Below are 19,161 nucleotides of genomic sequence, written 5' to 3' on the forward strand. Positions count from 1 at the left end.
AGGACAAGGTTGCTTCATCGTGCTTGTGTATATTTAGACTCTGACATCACATATTTGGGGGAAAATGGTTGTTTAGTCTTAATTTTTGAACTATGTAGCCAAACAGCATCATTTTCAAATAATGTAACAAAATACCCTTATTTTGGAACTCGATATTACTGATGTCGAGTTCTGACAGGAACTCAACATTAGTAATATCCAGTTCTATGCATATTTTTAAGTGGATTTCGACATTCCTAAAGTTGAGTTCTGCGCAATTTAAAAAAAAAAATTTTAAGTGGCAAAATAGACATAAAATACAACATTGCAATTGTCAAGTTCCAAGCAGAATTCGATATCAGCAATGTCGAGTTTCAAAACAAGGATATTTTGTTATATAATTTGGAAAATAGGCTGTATGAATACATAGAGTTGGAAGGAGTTGCAGCACTCCCAAAAATTCTAAATAAAGCCTTATTGGGCTTTTGGGTTAGACTTAGGCCTAGGACACTAAATATCAAATGCCATGGATTATCAACAAATAAAAGCCTTGTTGGATTTTCAGATAAGGCCCAATAGGTTCACTTTCCTAATCTCCATCCTTGTTTTTCTGCACTCTTTTTCTCCTCCCTATGACACAGACACATTGCCGATTTGCTCTTCATTTTACACTCTAAACCTCTAAAACCCCAAAACCTTGGTCCCTTCGTGATGTCTCAAACTGCAACAACAATGGGTGAGCGTGTTCCAAACGATGTCGTGGAAGACATCCTGGGTCAGCTACCAGTGAAATCCTTAACCAGATTCAGGTGCGTTTCGAGATCTTGTGACTCCATCATCACTGACCCCACTTTCATTAGCAAACACTTCAAGCTCAACCTTAACCAATCCGAATCGTTAGTATCCACAAACACTCACACTGGGTATTTGCTATATACTACAGAGGATAAGAACAGTTCACCATCTTCCAAACATCTATGTACGGTTGTTTGCAATAGTGACAGCACATTGACCCAGATTTCAAGGTTTGAAATCCCCTCACTTTTTGAGAAATATAGTATAGTTGGTTTCTGTAATGGCTTGTTCTGTCTAGCTAGTAGCGACAATGATCTTAATCACATTATATATTTGTGGAACCCAAGTATTAGAATGTTTAAGAAGCTTCTAGCTACTCCCTTTACTGACAAGGATAATAAGAAACATAAGAGTTCTGTTGTTGGACTTGCTTATAATTCTGAGAACAATGACTTCAAGATTCTGAGACTTCTGTCTGTTCTTTTGGGACCAGAGGCCAAGGCCGAGGTCGAGATTTACAGTTTGAGTACAGATTCCTGGAGAAAGGTTGTAATATCGATGGAGTCCTTAAGAGGGTATGAACCCAACCTTGGAAGAATTGTTAAGATTGATCCACCCTGTATATTTTTGAATGGAGCTTTGCACACTGTAGTAATGACTATCCGCCACCGTTTCATTCTGTCTTTTGATGTCAATGATGAGAGCTTCCGTGAGATAATGTTTCCTTTTAATTACTCAGATGTGGTTATGAAGTATCAACTTGCATTGTTTAAGAGATCCCTAGCTGTTTTCGTTTTCGCTCGTAGTCTTGGGGGTGTCTTATGCCACATATGGGTTATGGAGGAGTATGGTGTGGCTGAGTCTTGGACTAGAAAATATATGGTACCAATGATTTGGGTTAGGGTTGGTAATTTCTATGGCTGCACTGATAATGGTGAACTTTTGATTGAGAATGCCACTGGGCTGGCTTCAATTGACCCTGAGAGTCGAAAGCAGAACATTCTTGCAATTGAAGATGCTGATTGGGTGGGTTTCACGGCTAATTCAATGGAGAGCTTGATTTTACTCGATGGCGGTAAGTAAATGTGAAAATTCACTTTAGCTATTATATCACTCTCAGTTTTGCCACCATCATTGTGAAAATTAACTTTAGCTAGTATTGCTTAATTTGTATATAACTTTAGATAGTACTTTTGATGCTGAAACTAAGGTTGCAATTGTTTCCATCCTTGAGTTTAAGTAATTTCTCAATATGAATGGGTGAAGTTAGCTAAATTACATTTGAGGAATGATCAAATGGGGATTTCATATGGCTAAGCCATTCTGTTCTATTGTGCTTTTGCCATTGACCATAACAAAACCCTTTAGTCTAATTGGCCCACTTAGCAATATTTAGTTCCATGGCTATATGTGATAGATTATAGTGGTCACTTGTTCTCAAGTCCAACAACTAGCAGTAGCTGAAATTTTGCTACCTTACAGAAGTTTAAAACAATGGAATCCTAATTGACCATAATTTAACAATTCCAAAATGCAAAATTTCATTAATATTACTAGTAATTGTTGATGTAACAAAGAAGTAGGACAGATTTGAAGTACCTACGATATGCATGTGTTGGACTTTAATGGGAAAAGTGGCCTCTCATTTGAAGTATCTCTCATGGCTGGAGATGTATCCAATACAATCTCCAAAGAGTATCTAGAGATTAAAAAATGTTTTAAATTTTGGATACAGTCTGATATGTTGTGGATGTGATCAAGACGGCCTTGATACGATCTTGATGCGGGAGTTGCTTAAATTGGGAAGAAAAACTAGTTGGTTTCACTTTGAATGAGTCAAAACCCTTCTCTTGTTTGCAGTCGACTCTCTCTCTCTCTCTCTTAGACACACACACATACACTTCGATCTTATACCTACTCATCAATTGATCATGATTTCCTGGTCATGGGGTTGATGGATATTGTTGCATCTGTGTTTGCACTTTGAAGGAGTTTGTGATGCACGTGGGAGATAATTGAGTTTCTGTTTTTATTTTTTAACTGTCTGATTCTTGTGGGTTTGAGAACTGGGGGACAATTGGACATGAAGCTGCAGATTTTAGGCTTAGTGCATTTGTGCATTTTGAAAATGTTTTTGAAGGATTCGATGCTTGTAATTTATCTTTGAATTTGATAACATAAAATATACCTTAATGGGTAGATGAGTTAATTAATTGTTTTATATCCTAGTTATAAAGCCAATGAGCAGTGGTTATAAATGGCACTTCCTCATCTCACTATTGATGTTGGGTATATTATATATATTCTTGTTTTTTGGAGTTTCCATTTATCCGTATGCTTATTGTATCTTCTGTTGGTATTGATGCTTCCTTAGATTAATTTGAATCATGGTGCTAATTGTCATCAAGTTTTGTATGGGAGAATACTGCCTTTAAATTCTACTTCTGCACCCTAAATTACCTTTTAACAATAGAAAAAAAAAAATGGAAGGAATTGATTGAAGTTAGAGAATTGAATATGGTGATATGCTAAAAATAGGTAATGGAGATCTCAGGGTTTATTTTTGATGATTTAAGTTAGTTTTAGACCCAAGGGGGAGGGGAAAGAATGTCAAAATTTTGATTGGAAGGTTTTTTTTTTTTTTTTTTTTTTTTTTTTAAACATATCTTTGGTTCATCACTTTGAGACATTGAAGGATAAAAACTTAAAGTCCCCCAGGCCCCAAGATTTTAAGTGCTAGAATGTCCAGGTGTAGGGCTCAAGCATCTTAAACTGTAGGCTATATTTCATTGATGAGATTAAAACATAAAAATATGGTCAGGCTAACATCATGTCTCACATCTGGTTTCATTACTCTTCTATGAGGTTTATGCATAAGGCGTGCCATTTGTGAGATTAATTAAAAAAAAAGAGTTGTTATTTAGAAAGAGTATTTCAAGCTAATTGCTCCTACTTTTCATAACTTGTTCCAATTATTCTCAAAGATTGTATTAATGTTAGTATTAATGGTTAGAGTTCCTGCTCACATGCTGTTTTTGTTTGTGTTGAATCCCAATGCAAGTTAAATACTATCCATGCTTGAGAATTATAGGTGATTGGGTCATTAATTACTATTTGCTCTTTATTGGTGCATGAGTCAGATTTTGTTCTGTTAGAGGACTTAAAATGTAGATTTACAAAATATGAAAACACAGGACTTTTCTGGCCTAGTAAGGATTTTGTGAAGTTATTGACTTCAGCATTTGATAATGAACTTGTTACTTAGAATGTCAGAATGTATACCAAAATTCTTCCAAACATTGTTTGGTGCTACTAAGCTGGGAATGTGCTTTGTGCCACGCTGCTTCAGAGAGTGAAACTAAGGAAAAGCCTTTAGGTCATCCATTTTTGGTACATGGATACTCTTTCCTATCTGACTAGAAAAACTTGGTTGGCCTACTTTCAAACAGCTTTGGTCTTTTTGGTTTGTTGTTTGTTAAAACGGAATCAGAGCCTAGTTAGATGTCTTTGGTTCAAATTATGAGAACTCTCTATTAGGGCTGTCTTTTGGTCTATCTATGGAAGACTCATAATTCGGTGTCGGTTGTTAGGCAGGCCTGCCAGGAAGGGGGTGTGTTACGTTACCCTAATTAGCATATATTTTTTACCCACTTCCTTACTCTTGTGTATTTTGGATTGGATGCTTTAACAAACCAAAAAAACTGTAAATACCTCTGTTTCTTTTTTGTTTCTATGCCACAGAGTAGAGCAAGGCAGATGGTTTAAGCACGTGCAAAACAAGCAGAAATCTTGTTGATCTAGCTGGTTCAGAGCAACAAAAGTTAAATAGGTGCAGCAGAGCTGGGTTTAAAGCAGGCTGGTAATATTAGTAGATCACTTTTACAGCTTGGGTATGATCAAACATATCTTCTATCTTGTCTTTAATGTGAAGGTGCATTTTTGGTTTAGTTTACCAATTGGTCAATATTGCTGTATGTACAAACCCGCCAAAAATATATATGATCAATTAGGTTTAATATGGCATATTTGAGTTCTCAATTTGATGTCATCATGATTGATCCATCCACCTTCAAAATTATTTCAGCAATCCTATTGATTCAGACTGGGTGGGTTGATTTCTTTCCTTTTTTGGTTGCTTATTGAATTTTAGGGTGGTTTCCTATAATTGAATGCTACAATGAAGGATATGAGATGTCAAAGGAATGCAAAATAATGGAGAAGGAAGATTATTGATTTCTAATAATATAATTTTTTGAAAATAAAAATGAAATAGTGGAGAAGGCAGCTGAAAACAAGGGAACACATTAAGTACAAGCTAAATGATTAAGAGAATAGTGCAAAAAACCTCCTGAACTCTGTCAAAATCAAACTAAACCCCTGATCTCTGAATTTAAAATTAGAAGCCACTCAACTTTGGGAAATACCCAAACTGACCCTTAATTTAAAAAATCTAACTCTGAATATTGAAGTGCTTGTGGAATAGGTTAAGCTTACTTCACTCTTTTTAACTGCTTGCATTGATCTTCACTTGGACAATGGTCCTGCTACAAATATAAAACCTTGGTTTTCTTACTTGATTTATTTCTCTCTTAGTTTTTCTTTTACAACACCGACTACTTACATGTGGAGCCTGCATGGCACTATTATCATTGATTAAAACAATCTCAGATGGCTCTTGTGGCATGTTAAACTCATTTAAGATCCATACCGAGCTTGGTTTTTCTTGCTTCTATCTGATCTTATAAAATTCTCAACTGCACTTTCTACACAAAATCAGTTGCACCAACTTCATTGAGTTCGTATAATACTACCCAAATATATGCACATTCACTACATTTGCTTTGTAATCGGAGAAATTCGTTTGGATGTAATTATGATTTTATTTTTTGACATCCTCAATTAGTTTTGGGACTTGAATGGAGAAATGCTTGAGTCCTAAATTGGAATGAAAAGAAAAAAACAAAAAAGCCTCTAAGAGTCTGGAAGTTGTTAAGAGGCTCTATGAGCTATTGGATAAGGAAATAGCCATCAATGAAACTAACAATATAATGGATGTGAGCAAAGTAGAAACACTCACTCAAATTTATTTCCTTTTGTGGAGAAAAAGTGGTTGATCCAAGTGAAAGTGGTAGACAAACACTCACTCTTAACTATGTTAGATTTGTGACAAACGTTACAACACAAAAGTTGTGGTCATAGAAGAACTAGTATTTTGTTAGGTCTTAGTTTCTAGAATTAAAGGTTAAAGGCTAGAAAATAGAAATCTTTGTTACAACTCTGTAGAGTACAAAGGAAAGAAATCTGCCTAAACTTTTTCGAGCATTTGTCACAAATTTAAACACTTGAACAAAGAAATTATGCTCAATTACATCAAGATACATGATGAACTAGACATTGTTTCAGATTTCAAGTTTAATGTTATATTTTATCGTAGTTTCAAAATAGGTGGCCCTAAATTTGAACCCAGACTCTCCACTCTACTTCCCATGTAAGAAAGATGACTGGTGTTATAATTCTTAAGGAGAATTTAAAATGTTTAATAGAGAACAATTATATAATAACTAGCAACCCAAGTTTAATTGCAACAGCACTCCCATGTTTAATATCACTTGTCATGGCATTGTTTTTCACTCATTTCAATACAACTATTTAGGATGGAAATAATAACCCAATGATTTTTATTTCCCCATATTTTTTCTGGGAATAACATTGTGACCAACAATATAATTTGTCTATTCAGTTTTGAAAACTTGTTCTCCAAAATCGGTTCTTAAAAAAAAAAAAAGGAAATTTGTGTTTTGAAAAAAAAAATTTCAAATACAAATTTTAAATAACAATTCTCATATTAGCAAACGAAAAACAAGGCTCTAAAACATTTGTGTTGGAATATTAAACTTGGGTTGGGCTGATGAAGGATGGTAATAAAGGCCGTCAAATTCTAATCATTCTATAACCTAGCCCCGAACCATAGATCTTAGGTTCGTAGAATAGTCTTTATTGTTGGTAAATTGTAACTAGGAAACAAGGCCATGTAATTCTTTTACTAGATTGTAACTAGGAAACAAAGTCATGTATAGCTTCTTTCTATCAATTGTAATTTTTCAAATTAATAAGAATGCTTAATTAATTGAAATTAATTTTGATTGGTCGACAATTAAATTAACTAAATGAATTTTTGTGATTGGTAGTTTATTTTGATTAAAATAAGTTTGGTTGCATAAGAATAAAATAAATAACTTGATAATGTTAAAATTGAATGGATAATTAAGTTTTTAGGATAATTATCTTTGGGATAATTTTTTAAAGGTTTAACTATCAAGTTAAGATGGATTTTATCAAAAATATGACCCCCATACATGTCCAAGTATAGTTCCTAACTAAATATGAAATATTGTATGAAATACCATGTTGTTTATTTATAGCTTTCTTTTAACTATCATTGTGCATGCCATGAAACAATAAATTATGCTAGAACCCATTTAAAAAATTTGGTAGTAGTAACCATGGATCACCGGTCTTCCTTAGGATCACTTAACAGAAAAGAAATTCCTAAACCAAAGCTTCCAGAATTTCTTTAACGCAACGGGAAGAGAGGGATGAGCTGAATTTTAGGTTTTCTCCTTTATTTATAGAGGTGAATCTGCTTAAAAAAATAAGTTAGGGTTGCTTTAGAAGTCAGCAAATTCATTCTCTCTAATCTCTAAAGCAATCCCCTCTCATAGAATAAATTCATGCAAGCAAGTTCTTAGTTTGTAAGTCCTCCTTTTTCTATACTTTCATAATTCATATGTTTGATTGATTGCATATATGTCCATTATTATTCATGTCTTTCTCCCATGTTTAATATATTCATATGTTTATATGATTCGTGCATAATAGATCTAAGATAATTTATGTAGTTCACTTTACGAGTCTCTAAATTTTTCTATCAAATCTCATGCTTTCATAATCAATAAAACCTTTGAGTTTTTCTATCAAATCTCATGTTTTCATAAAGGGAACTTCATAAATTATCTTAGATCTATTATGCATGACAATTGAATAGATAAAGCCTCAATCATCAAAATTCTAATATAAATTTTCTTTTGTCCATTACAGGAAAATTTTCAAATTTTCAAATTGAGCAAATAAAGATCTTAATCATCAAATGGACTTACATGCCCTCTATAAATCATCAACCTTGTCTAAATTTGACAATCTTCATCAATTCAAAAATGCCCTATAAATCAACACGTCCATACACAATAAATTTTCACCCAGATCACACAATGTCCAAGAATTCCCAAATGAGCAAATAATGACAAGATGACAATGTCCATCACAAATTTTCCAATTTTAGAAAAAAAAAATTTGAAAGGATTTTTTTGAAAAAGAGATTTAGGTTGCGTTTGGCATTGGCTTAAAAAGCCAGCTTTTTTTTATTACTAGTTATAGGCCCGTGCGTTGCACGGTTTTATGAAAAAACTTATAAAATAAATGTATAAATAATTATATATTTTAATAGATTCAATAAAGATAAAAGAAAAAAATTTATCAAGTGTAAATAATTATCTCACTAAAATAAGGGGTAAGATTTCTTCCTAAAACTAAATTAAATTGATAATACCAAAATTGAATTTTAAATTGATAATTATTTTAAAAAATGTACTAAACAATTGATAAATCTAAAATTAATATAATTTTGATAATATTATAAATTAAAATTAAAGTTGATAATTCAAGAATACATGTGTAGAACATATTGATAATTTGATGTAACATAAAAATCAAATAAAAAAATTGTTAAAATTAATCTATTAATTCTAATAATATTTAATCATTAATTCTAAGACCCTAACCCTAAGCATATAAATTATATCAAAACTAAGAAAATTAGTTTAAACAAAAGGCAACCAATACACAAAACCTAATCAATTTGATAAAAACAAAATACAAAAACAAAAAAGGAGCCTTTAGAAACTTGACAATGTTTTCGAATATTTTGAATTCATTAATTAAAATTACATGAAGACAAAAAACCAATAATAACACTAAAGAAAATAAACAAAATGAAAATAATAATAATAATAATAATAATAAATTATAAAAAAAAAAAAAAAAAAGAGAAAGAGAACGTGGTTGATAGCTATAAGGAATATATATATATATATATATATATATATATATATATTAAATGTCATCAACTTAAAAATTATAAAATTAATGGAGATATATATTGTTTTTTGGGATAGATAGAGATTATCAAATTATTAGAGATATATACTATTTCTTGGGATAGATTTATATTAATCACCTCTTGAAGAATTTGGATTGTGCTTATCCCTTAATAATCAAGTTTTATAGCCTGATATTTAGATAAAATAATATTAATTTAATAATATTAAAATTTTGAAAATTTAGATGATAAATATTATCTAAATTAAATTTTTGTATGTTAAATATTATCCCCTAATTTAAGAAATATATCCTAAAAAATAAAAAAAATAATGTTAATTAGATGATAAATATGATCTAAATTAATTTTTTGTATGTTAAATATTATCCCTTAATTTACAAAATATATCCTAACAAATAAAAAAATAATGTTAATATAATTTTATTTAATGATAAGAATGAATTAGAGTCCTGGTAGTATACTATTCCTTTAAAAATCTAAAAATTTAATAAATTTTTTGCAATTTGGTGAAGTTACATGACGCAACCACAGCTTCTAAGCCCAACGGCTTAATTAAAATTCAAATGTAAACAATTTTTTTTATTAATTTCCTTAAAATTAAATAATAAAATAAAAAATAAATGAATAATATTTTACTTTTAAGTTATATAATAAATGCATATTGTGTGATACTAAAATGTTTTAAAAGCATATATATATATATATATATATATATATGTCTAAAATAATCGAATGGAAGATGGTAGATAACTAAGTAACTAATATAAAATGAGATACATAAAAGAAATATAAAAGGATTTTTCATAATATATTGAGATTTAGGGCTCAAGTAATATTTAAATGGAAAAACCTTGAATTTAATCATTAAAAGCTATTAAAAAAATGATTGAAAGCATATTTAAGTGAAAACCTCAATTCAGTAATTAAGAATAATCTAAATAACTAAACATTTAAAAATATAAAGTAGAGAGACATACATGAAAATATAATTTTTGTCCTTGAAAGCATGGGAGAAGACACTAAAACTTGAGTGATTTTCACCCAACCAAAAAAATAAATAAATTCATTAGTATTGAGATATGATGAGAATTGAGAAGTGATACCTTTCAATAGTAGCATCCATTTTGACCTTTAGTTGTGAACAATAATCTCTATTATTTGATCTCAACCTCTCTCTCTCTCTCTCTATTATTAACAAACCAAAATAAGTAGCACAAAAACAAGAACAAAAAAAAAAAAAAAAAAACACAAAAAAAAAAAAAACTGCTTAGCATCATATTTCCTATCTAGTTCACCTAATTAAGATTTTTCAAATAAGGCTTAAACTACAAAGAGAATGGTAAACAGTAGTTTCCCAATTAACAATGTGAGCAACACAGATAAATAAAAATATATAAAGAAGAAGCAAAAAGACCAACAAAATAAAAATTATTGAGGCATAAATAGAATAAAATAAATGAAGGGGAAAAATGTCTTACTTTTTCTTTGGAAATCATTGAGTAATTCTTTACTTGCAATGGACAATTTATCTAGGCGTGGTGTTTATGTTGAAGCAGTTTGTCCAATATGCAGAACTTCAAATGAAACTGTACTAAACAAAAATAGAAGTGTGCTATTGTTGAGTGTAATTCATATATGATATACAAAATAAAAAAAAATTCATGTCTAACTCTATTTAATGATTGATGCTCAAACAATAACCAAATAAATAGGATAAAACTTTGGGAAATTAGGTTAAAAAAAAAAGACAAAAAATACACAAAACCTATTCAATTTGATGGGAACAAAAAAAAAAAAAACAAATACATTAAAAAAAATTAGAGTAAACAAATACATATGTGTAAGGTTGTAGGGAGAAGAAGGGAATAATAGAGGAAAAAAAATTGTATGGTAGGTGTTTATTATGAATTATCTTATATATATACACTCCACATTGAAGAAGTTGATATGAACAAAAGGTCTAATGTCAGTCTAATTTATAGAGGTGTATGAATAGATTGTAATCAAATTATGATTTTTATCAATTTAGAAATTATAGGAGAAGAAAAATAATATATATTTAAAAAGCATCAAGATGAAAGAATCTCTTTTTTATTTAAATTCTATCCTTAGCTAATTCTATTCTATTGATTTTAGGGTTTGTTGATAACATTTTAGATAGACACAATTGTTATAGTTGTAAATCAAATACTACTTCCTTTCTTTACTTGATTCGTCATATTTATCCAAAAAATATGTATATATCTATTCTTAAAATCTAAAAATTTATTAAAATTTATGCAATTTGGTGAAGCCACGTGGCACAACCACGGCGTCTAAGCCCAACTTTTATTATATATAATACTAGTCGCTAACCCGTGCGATGCACGGGAAATGTATTGAGTACAATATATAATTTAATCTTTGTTTATTTTACTACAACACCAAAATTGAATTTGTAAAATAAAATCATATAGGTAAAACATTTGTTAACAGCTATACGTTTCAGACATTTATTAAACTATATTATTATTATTATTATTATTATTATTATCAACTTAACAGTATTTTAATATATGATACCAACATGCTTCAAGAAAATGTCCAACATTGAAAACAATTTCGAAAACAAACTCAACTAAACAGTTTGATGAATAAATATATTACAATCTATAATATAAGCCAAGAAATAAACTTTGAAACCAATATGAACAAAATCCATGTCAAACAAAACCATTTCGATCATTAAGAATATGACTCACTAAAGTCATGAAAAACACAGGATTCATTACCCCAAAAAAAAAAAAAAGCATCTTTAGTCTTTATAGACTTTGCCTAAGTACCCAGATACGATAACACATACTCACACAAAAAGAGACATAAACACGGACAATTAAAGAAAAAATAAGAAAAACAAAAGAGACGTAAACACGGACAATTAAAGAAAAAATATAGGAAAAAAAAGTTAGGAATAGAAATATAAGATAAAGATGGGTTACCCTCAAAAAGAATAATCCATGGATATTCATTGAAATCTTCTAGATAATTTCTGATAATAGAAAAAATAAAACCCAAAAGTTATGGTGTTAAAACTTCCAAAAGGCCAAAAAAAAAATTTTAAAAAAATCAGAAGATTCAAAGCTTCAAAAGTATTGAAATAAAACAATATATATAATTACGCAATAGAGAAATACAATAGAAAGAAGGGAATCCATGATTATAGCTTTTCCACTTATGTATTGGACTCCTCTCCTTCTTCGGTCAATGCATCAAGGTTAGGATTATTTGATTTGTTCAATAAAAATTTGAACAAATCAAAAGATTCAGGCCCAGCAATTAAATAAACAAAACAACAATTGACAAACTTATAAGAAAAAGCAACAAATCTATCATTTTTATTGAACAAATCAAATAACCCTAACCTTGATGCATTGACCGAAGAAGGAGAGGAGTCCAATACATAAGTGGAATATGTGAATTGTGAAGCATGAGCCGCCCTAAAAAAAAATCTTGAAGAAAAATAAGTTTTAAGGAGAAAATTGTGTTGCGGCAAAAATAAGTTTTTGGGGCTTAGGTTTTCTACGCAAGCAATTCTTAAATAAGAGAGAGTAGAGGCGGTGGGAGAGTGTCCTTATTTGGGTAGAAGTCTAATTTGCATTCGAAAAGGAAAACAGTGATGAGGTGGAAAATTTAATTTAATTTAAATATTGTGCTGACGTGGAAAATTGTTTAAATATTGTGCTGACGTGGAAAATTGTGGGAGCTTCAAAAGCTTCGGTTATATATATATATATATAGATAATATGATTTAGCTTATTTTTTGTACTAATTATGAGTCTCATTGTACTTTTTGGTACTATTCATGGGTCCTATTGTATTATTTTAGCTACATTTTAGTTTTATTTATAGTACTTTCAGTAAAATTATAACACACACTCCTGCCACAATCATAATTTCACTTATAGCCATTCCTAACAACCTAGTGTGCAATTAAACAACCAAATTGGGCCATATGCCACTGGTTTCTTAATCTTTTTTTTTTTTTTATAAGTACCACTGGTTTCTTAATCTTGATCCACATAAAACAAGAAAGAGCTAAAGTTAGAGGCAATGAGAACCCTCCTCTAAGACCTTGCATCTGGCTTCCATAAAATGAGATGGCCGAAGCTAAAAAGGAACATAAGAACCCAAAAATGACTGGGGGGAAAATTGCTCGAAACCACCAAGGACAAGGTTGCTTCATTGTGCTTGTGTATATTTAGACTCAATGCCATCACATATTTGGGGGAAAATAACTGTTTAGTCTTAATTTTTGAACCATGTAGCCAAATAGCCTTATTTTCAAATTATATAGCAAAATACTCTTATTTTGAAACTTGATATTACTGATGTCGAGCTCTAATTGGAACTCGACATAATCAGTGTCGAGTTTTATGTATATTTTAAAGTGGAACTCGACATTCCTAATGTTGAGTTATACACAAAATTTTCGAGAAAATTTAAATAAAAAGATATGCATTGAATACGATATTGTTAATGTCAAGTTCCAAAACTGGGATATTTCACTGCAAATTTGAAAATGAAGTGGTTCGGCTACACAGTGCAAAAAGTAAGGCTAAAGCCGCTAAGCAGTTCCAAAATATTTGGCCTGCCATAGAGTTGGAAGGAGCTGTAGCACTGGCCAAAAATTCTAAAAAAAAGACTTATTGGGCTTTTGGGTTAGACTTAGGCCTAGGACACCGAATATCAAATGCCTTGGATAATCAACAAATAAAAGCCTTGTTGGGTTTTCAGAGTAGGCTTTCTTCACTCTTTTTCTCCTCCCTATGACACAGACACACATTGCCAATTTGCTCTTCATTTTACACTCTAAACCTCAAACCTTGGACCCTTCGTGATGTCTCGAACTGCAACAACAATGGGTGAGCGTGTTCCAAACGATGTCGTGGAAGACATCCTGGGTCAGCTACCAGTGAAATCCTTAACCCGATTCAGGTGCGTTTCGAAATCTTGTGACTCCATTATCACTGACCCCACTTTCATTGCCAAACACTTCAATCTCAACCTTAACCAATCTGAATCATTGATATCCACAAACGCTCACAGTGGGTATTTGCTATATACTACAAAGGATGAGAATAGTTCACCATCTTCCAAACATCTGTGTACGGTTGTTTGCAACAATGACCGCACTTTGACCCAGATTTCAAGGTTCGAAATCCCCTCACTTTTTGAGAAATATAGTATAGTTGGTTTCTGTAATGGCTTGTTCTGTCTAGCTAGTCGTGATTATGATCTTAATCACATTATATATTTGTGGAACCCAAGTATTAGAATGTTTAAGAAGCTTCTAGCTACTCCCCTTACTGACGAGGTTCATAAGAGATTTAAGTTGTCTGTTGTTGGACTTTCTTATAATTCTCAGAACAATGACTTCAAGATTCTGAGACTTCTGTCTGTGGGACCAGAGGCCGAGGCCGAGATTTGCAGTTTGAGTACAGATTCCTGGAGAAAGGTTGTAATATCGTTGGAATCCTTAAGTGGGTATGAACCCAACTTTGGAGGAATTTTTGACATTGATCTACCCTGTATATTTTTGAATGGAGCTTTGCACACTGTAGCATGGACTTGCCGCCGCCCTATCATTCTGTCCTTTGATGTCAATGATGAGTGCTTCCGTGAGATAATGTTGACTCCTAATCATTTGAGAGCTTCCGTGGTTACGCATTTCGCTCAGCATGCATTGTTTAAGAGATCCCTAGCTCTTTTCACTTTTACTCATAGTCATGCGGGTGTCTTATGCCACATATGGGTTATGGAGGAGTATGGTGTGGCTGAGTCTTGGACTAGAAAATATTCGGTACCAATGATTTGGGTTAGTGTTGGTAATTTCTATGGCTGCACTGATAATGGTGAACTTTTGATTAAGAATGCTACTGGGCTGGTTTCAATTGACCCTGAGAGTCGAAAGCAGAACATTCTTGCAATTGAAGATGCTGATTGGGTGGGTTTCATGGCTAATTCAATGGAGAGCTTGATTTTACTCGATGGTGGTAAGTAAATGTGAAAATTCACTTTAGCTATTATATCACTTTCAGTTTTGCCACCATCATTGTGAAAATTAACTTTAGCTAGTATTGCTTAATTTGTATATAACTTTAGCTAGTACTTTTGATGCTGAAACTAAGGTTGTAATTGTTTCCATCCTTGTGTTTAAGTAATTTCTCAATATGAATGGGTGAAGTTAGCTAAATTACATTTGAGGAATGATCAAATGGGGATTTCAGATGGCTAAGGCATTCTGTTCTATTGTGCTTTTGCCATTGAGCATACCAAAACCCTTTAGTCTAATTGGCCCGGTTAGCAATATTTAGTTCCATGGCTATTGTTCTCAAGTCCAACAACTAGCAGCAGCTGAAATTTTGCTTCCTTTTAGAAGTTTAAAACAATGGAATCCTAATTGACAATAATATAACAGTGCCAAAATCCAAAATTGCATTAATATTACTAGTAGGTGTTGATGTAACAATGAAGTAGGACAGATTTGAAGTACCTCCAATATGCATGTGTTGGACTTTAATAGGAAAAGTGGCCTCTCATTTGAAGTATCTCTCATTGCTGGAGATGTATCCAATAGTCTCCAAAGAGTATCTAGATATTGAAATATGTTTTAAATTTTGGATATAGGGTCCGTTTGGATTGAGCTTATTTTTGCTGAAACTGAAAACTGAAACTGAAAATACTGTAGCAAAATATTTTTTAAATGTGTGAATAGTACCGTGGGACCCATTTTTAATAAAAAAATTGTGAAAAGTGGAATTTGTGGGTCCGTGAACAGTGCACAAATGCACTGTTCACAGTTGAAAAGTCAACATATATGGCTGAACAGTAGTGAAACGCGAGAAAACAAAAAAAAAAAAAAAAAAAAAAAAGGGGACGCGTTTACTGTGTTACTGTAGCATGGGTCCCATGCCCAAAACGCAGACGCACTTCAGCAACAAAGTGCCCGTTTGCTTTGGACGTTTTGTTGCTGAAGTGCGTCTGCGTTTTGGGCATGGGACCCATGCTACAGTAACACAGTAAACGCGTCCCCTTTTTTTTTTTTTTTTTTTGTTTTCTCGCGTTTCACTACTGTTCAGCCGTATATGTTGACTTTTCAACTGTGAACAGTGCATTTGTGCACTGTTCACGGACCCACAAATTCCACTTTTCACAATTTTTTATTAAAATTGGGTCCCACGGTACTATTCACACATTTAAAAAATATTTTGCTACAGTGTTTTCAGTTTCAGTTTTCAGTTTCAGCAAAAATAAGCTCAATCCAAACGGACCCAAAACGTCCAAAGCAAACGGGCACATAGTCTGATATGTTGTGGATGTGGTCAAGACGGCCTTGACACAATCTTCATGCGGGAGTTGCTTAAATTGGGAAGAAAAACTAGTTGGTTTCACTTTGAATGAGTCAAAACCCTTCTCTTGTTTTGCAGTTGACTCTCTCTCTCTCTCTCTCTCTCTCTTAGACACACACGTACACTTTGATCTTATACCTACTCATCAATTGACCGTGATTTCCTGGTCATGGGGGTTGATGGATATTGTTGCATCTGTGTTTGCACTTTGAAGGAGTTTGTGATGCACGTGTGAGATAATTGAGTTTCTGTTTTTACTTTTTAACTGTCTGATTCTTATGGGTTTGAGAACTAGGGGACAATTGAAGATGAAGCAGCAGATTTTAGGCTTAGTGCATTTGTGCATTTTGAAAATGTTTTTGAAGGATTTGATGCTTGTAAATGGCACTTCCTCATCTCACTATTGATGTTGGGTATATTATATATATTCTTGTTTTTAGGAGTTGCCATTTATCCGTATGCTTATTGTATCTTGTGTTGGTATTGATACTTTCTTAGATTAATTTGAATCATGGTGCTGATTGTCATCAAGTTTTGTATGGGAGAATACTGCCTTTAGATTCTACTCCTGCACCCTAAATTACCTATTAACAATAGAAAAAAAGGGAAGGAATTGACTGAAGTTAGAGATTTGAATATGGTGATTCAAGGCTCTTATCCCTGATAAAGGAGTTGCATTGATGCAGAATGTTGCTGTTGTGCTATGCTAAGAAGCTTAATACTAAAGATTTATATTAATAAAAAATAGGTAATGGAGATCTCAGGGTTTATTTTTGATGATTTAAGTTAGTTTTAGGCCCAAGAGGGAAGGGAAAGAATGTCAAAATTTTGATTGGAAGGTTGTTTTTTTGGGGGAAAAAAAAAACATATCCTTGCTTCATCACTTTGAGACATTGATGGATAAAAACTTAAAGTGCCCCAAGCCCCAAGCTTTTAAGTTATGGAATGTCCAGGTGTAGGGCTCAAGCATCTTAAGCCGTAAGCTATATTTCATAGATGAGATTAAAACATAAAAATAAGGTCAGGCTAACATCATGTCTCACATCTGGATTCATTGCTCTTCTATGAGATTTATGCATAAGGATTGCCATTTGCGAGATTAATTAAAAAAAGAGTTGTTATTTAGAAAGAGTTTTACAAGCTAATAGCTCCTACTTTTCATAAATTGTTCCAATTATTCTCAAAGATTGTATTAATGTTAGTATTAATGGTTAGAGTTCCTGCTCACATGCTATTTTTACTTGTGTTGAATCCCGATGCAAGTTAAATACTATCCATGTTTGAGAATTATTGATGATTGGGTCATAAATTGCTATTTTCTCTTTTTTGATGTATGAGTCAGATTTTGTTCTGTTAGAGGGCTTAAAATGTAGATCTATAAAATATGGAAACACGGCTTTTCTAGCCTAGGTAGCAGGCATTTTGTGAAGTTATTGGCTCTAGCATTTGATAATGAACTTGTTACTTATAATGTCAGAATGTATAACAAAATTCTTCCAAACACTGTTTGGTGCTACTGAGCTGGGAATGTGCTTTGTGCCATGCCACTTCAAAGAGTGAAACTAAGGAAAAGCCTTCAGGTGATCCATTTTTGGTACATGGATACTCTTTCCTGTCTGACTAGAAGAACTTGGTTGGCCTACTTTCAAACAGCTTTGGTCTTTTTCGTTAGTTGTTTGTTAAAATGGAATAAGAGCCTAGTTAGATGTCTTTGGTTCAAATTATGTGAACTCTCTACTAGGGGTGTCTTTTGGTCTATCTGTGGAAGACTCATAATTCAGTCTCGGTTGTTAGGCAGGCTTGCCAGGAAGGGGGTGTGTTACGTTACCCTAATTAGCATTGTGTATTTTGGATTGGATGCTTTAAAAAACCAAACAAACTGTAAATACTTCTGTTTCTTTGTTGTTTCAGTGCCACAGAGTAGAGCAAGGCAGATGGTTTAAGCACCTGCAAAACAAGTAGAATAAATCTTATTGATCTGGCTAGTTCAGAGCCACAAAAGTTAACTGGTGCAGCAGGGCCTCGTTTAAAGCAAGCTGGGAATATTAGTAGATCATTTTCACAGCTTGGGTATGGTGAAACATATCTTCTTTAATGTCCTTAAGGTGAAGGTGCATTTTTGTTATGGATTACCAATCAGTCAGTCAATATTGCTGTGTGTACAAATCTGCCAAAAATATATATGGTCAATTAGGTTTAATATGGCTAGCACATATTTGAGTTCTCAATTTGATGTCATCATGATTGATCCATCCATCTTCAAAATTATTTGAGTAATCCTATTGATTCAGAATGGGTGGGTTGATTTCTTTCCTTTTCTTTTTGCTTATTGCATTTTAGGGTTGTTTCATAATTGAATGCTACATTGAAGGAGATGAGATGTCAAAGGAATGGAAAATAATGGAGAAGGAAGATTATTAATTTCTAATAATATAATTTTTTGAAAATAAAAATGAAATAGTGGAGAAGGCAGCTGAAAAGAAGTTTACACAAGTATAACGTAAAAGATGAAGAGAATACTGCAAAAAAAACCTCCTGAACTTTCTGTCAAAATCAAACTAAACCCCTGATCTATTAAATTGAAATTAGAAGCCACTCAACTTTGAGAAATACCCAAATTGATCCTAATTTAAGGATCTAACTCTGAATATTGAAGTGCTTGTGGAATAGGTTATGCTTACTTCTCTCTTTTTGACTGCTTGCATTGATCTTCACTTGGATAATGGTCCTGCTACAAATATAAAACCTTGGTTTTCTTACTTGATTTATTTCTCTCTTAGTTTTTCTTTTGCAACACCGACTACTTACATGTGGAGCCTGCAC

General features: G+C 32.3%; 2 protein-coding genes across 5 annotated transcripts; both read left to right on the plus strand.

Moving 5' to 3' along the window:
• The first annotated feature begins 577 nt into the window (after positions 1–577).
• LOC126705477 (F-box/kelch-repeat protein At3g23880-like) lies at positions 578–18,647 on the plus strand. Of its 4 annotated transcripts, XM_050404502.1 has the most exons (3): positions 581–1,320; positions 14,445–14,982; positions 18,250–18,647. In XM_050404502.1, the coding sequence occupies exons 1-3, from the start codon at positions 691–693 to the stop codon at positions 18,279–18,281; spliced, it is 1,200 nt and encodes a 399-aa protein (XP_050260459.1). In that variant the 5' UTR covers positions 581–690; the 3' UTR covers positions 18,282–18,647. The 4 variants fall into 4 exon arrangements, with proteins under 4 accessions (XP_050260460.1, XP_050260462.1, XP_050260461.1 ...); XM_050404503.1 differs by lacking the exon at positions 14,445–14,982 and having other exon boundaries at positions 578–1,849; XM_050404505.1 differs by lacking the exon at positions 14,445–14,982 and having other exon boundaries at positions 578–1,849; positions 18,258–18,285.
• LOC126705479 (putative F-box protein At3g47150) lies at positions 13,746–14,474 on the plus strand. Its single transcript, XM_050404506.1, has 2 exons — positions 13,746–14,140; positions 14,355–14,474. Exons 1-2 carry the CDS (start codon positions 13,827–13,829, stop codon positions 14,374–14,376), a joined length of 336 nt encoding a protein of 111 aa, XP_050260463.1. The 5' UTR covers positions 13,746–13,826; the 3' UTR covers positions 14,377–14,474.
• Positions 18,648–19,161: the final 514 nt, after the last annotated feature.

This window comes from Quercus robur, chromosome 11 (assembly GCF_932294415.1).
Source record: "Quercus robur chromosome 11, dhQueRobu3.1, whole genome shotgun sequence".
In the NCBI taxonomy this organism is placed as follows: domain Eukaryota; kingdom Viridiplantae; phylum Streptophyta; class Magnoliopsida; order Fagales; family Fagaceae; genus Quercus; species Quercus robur.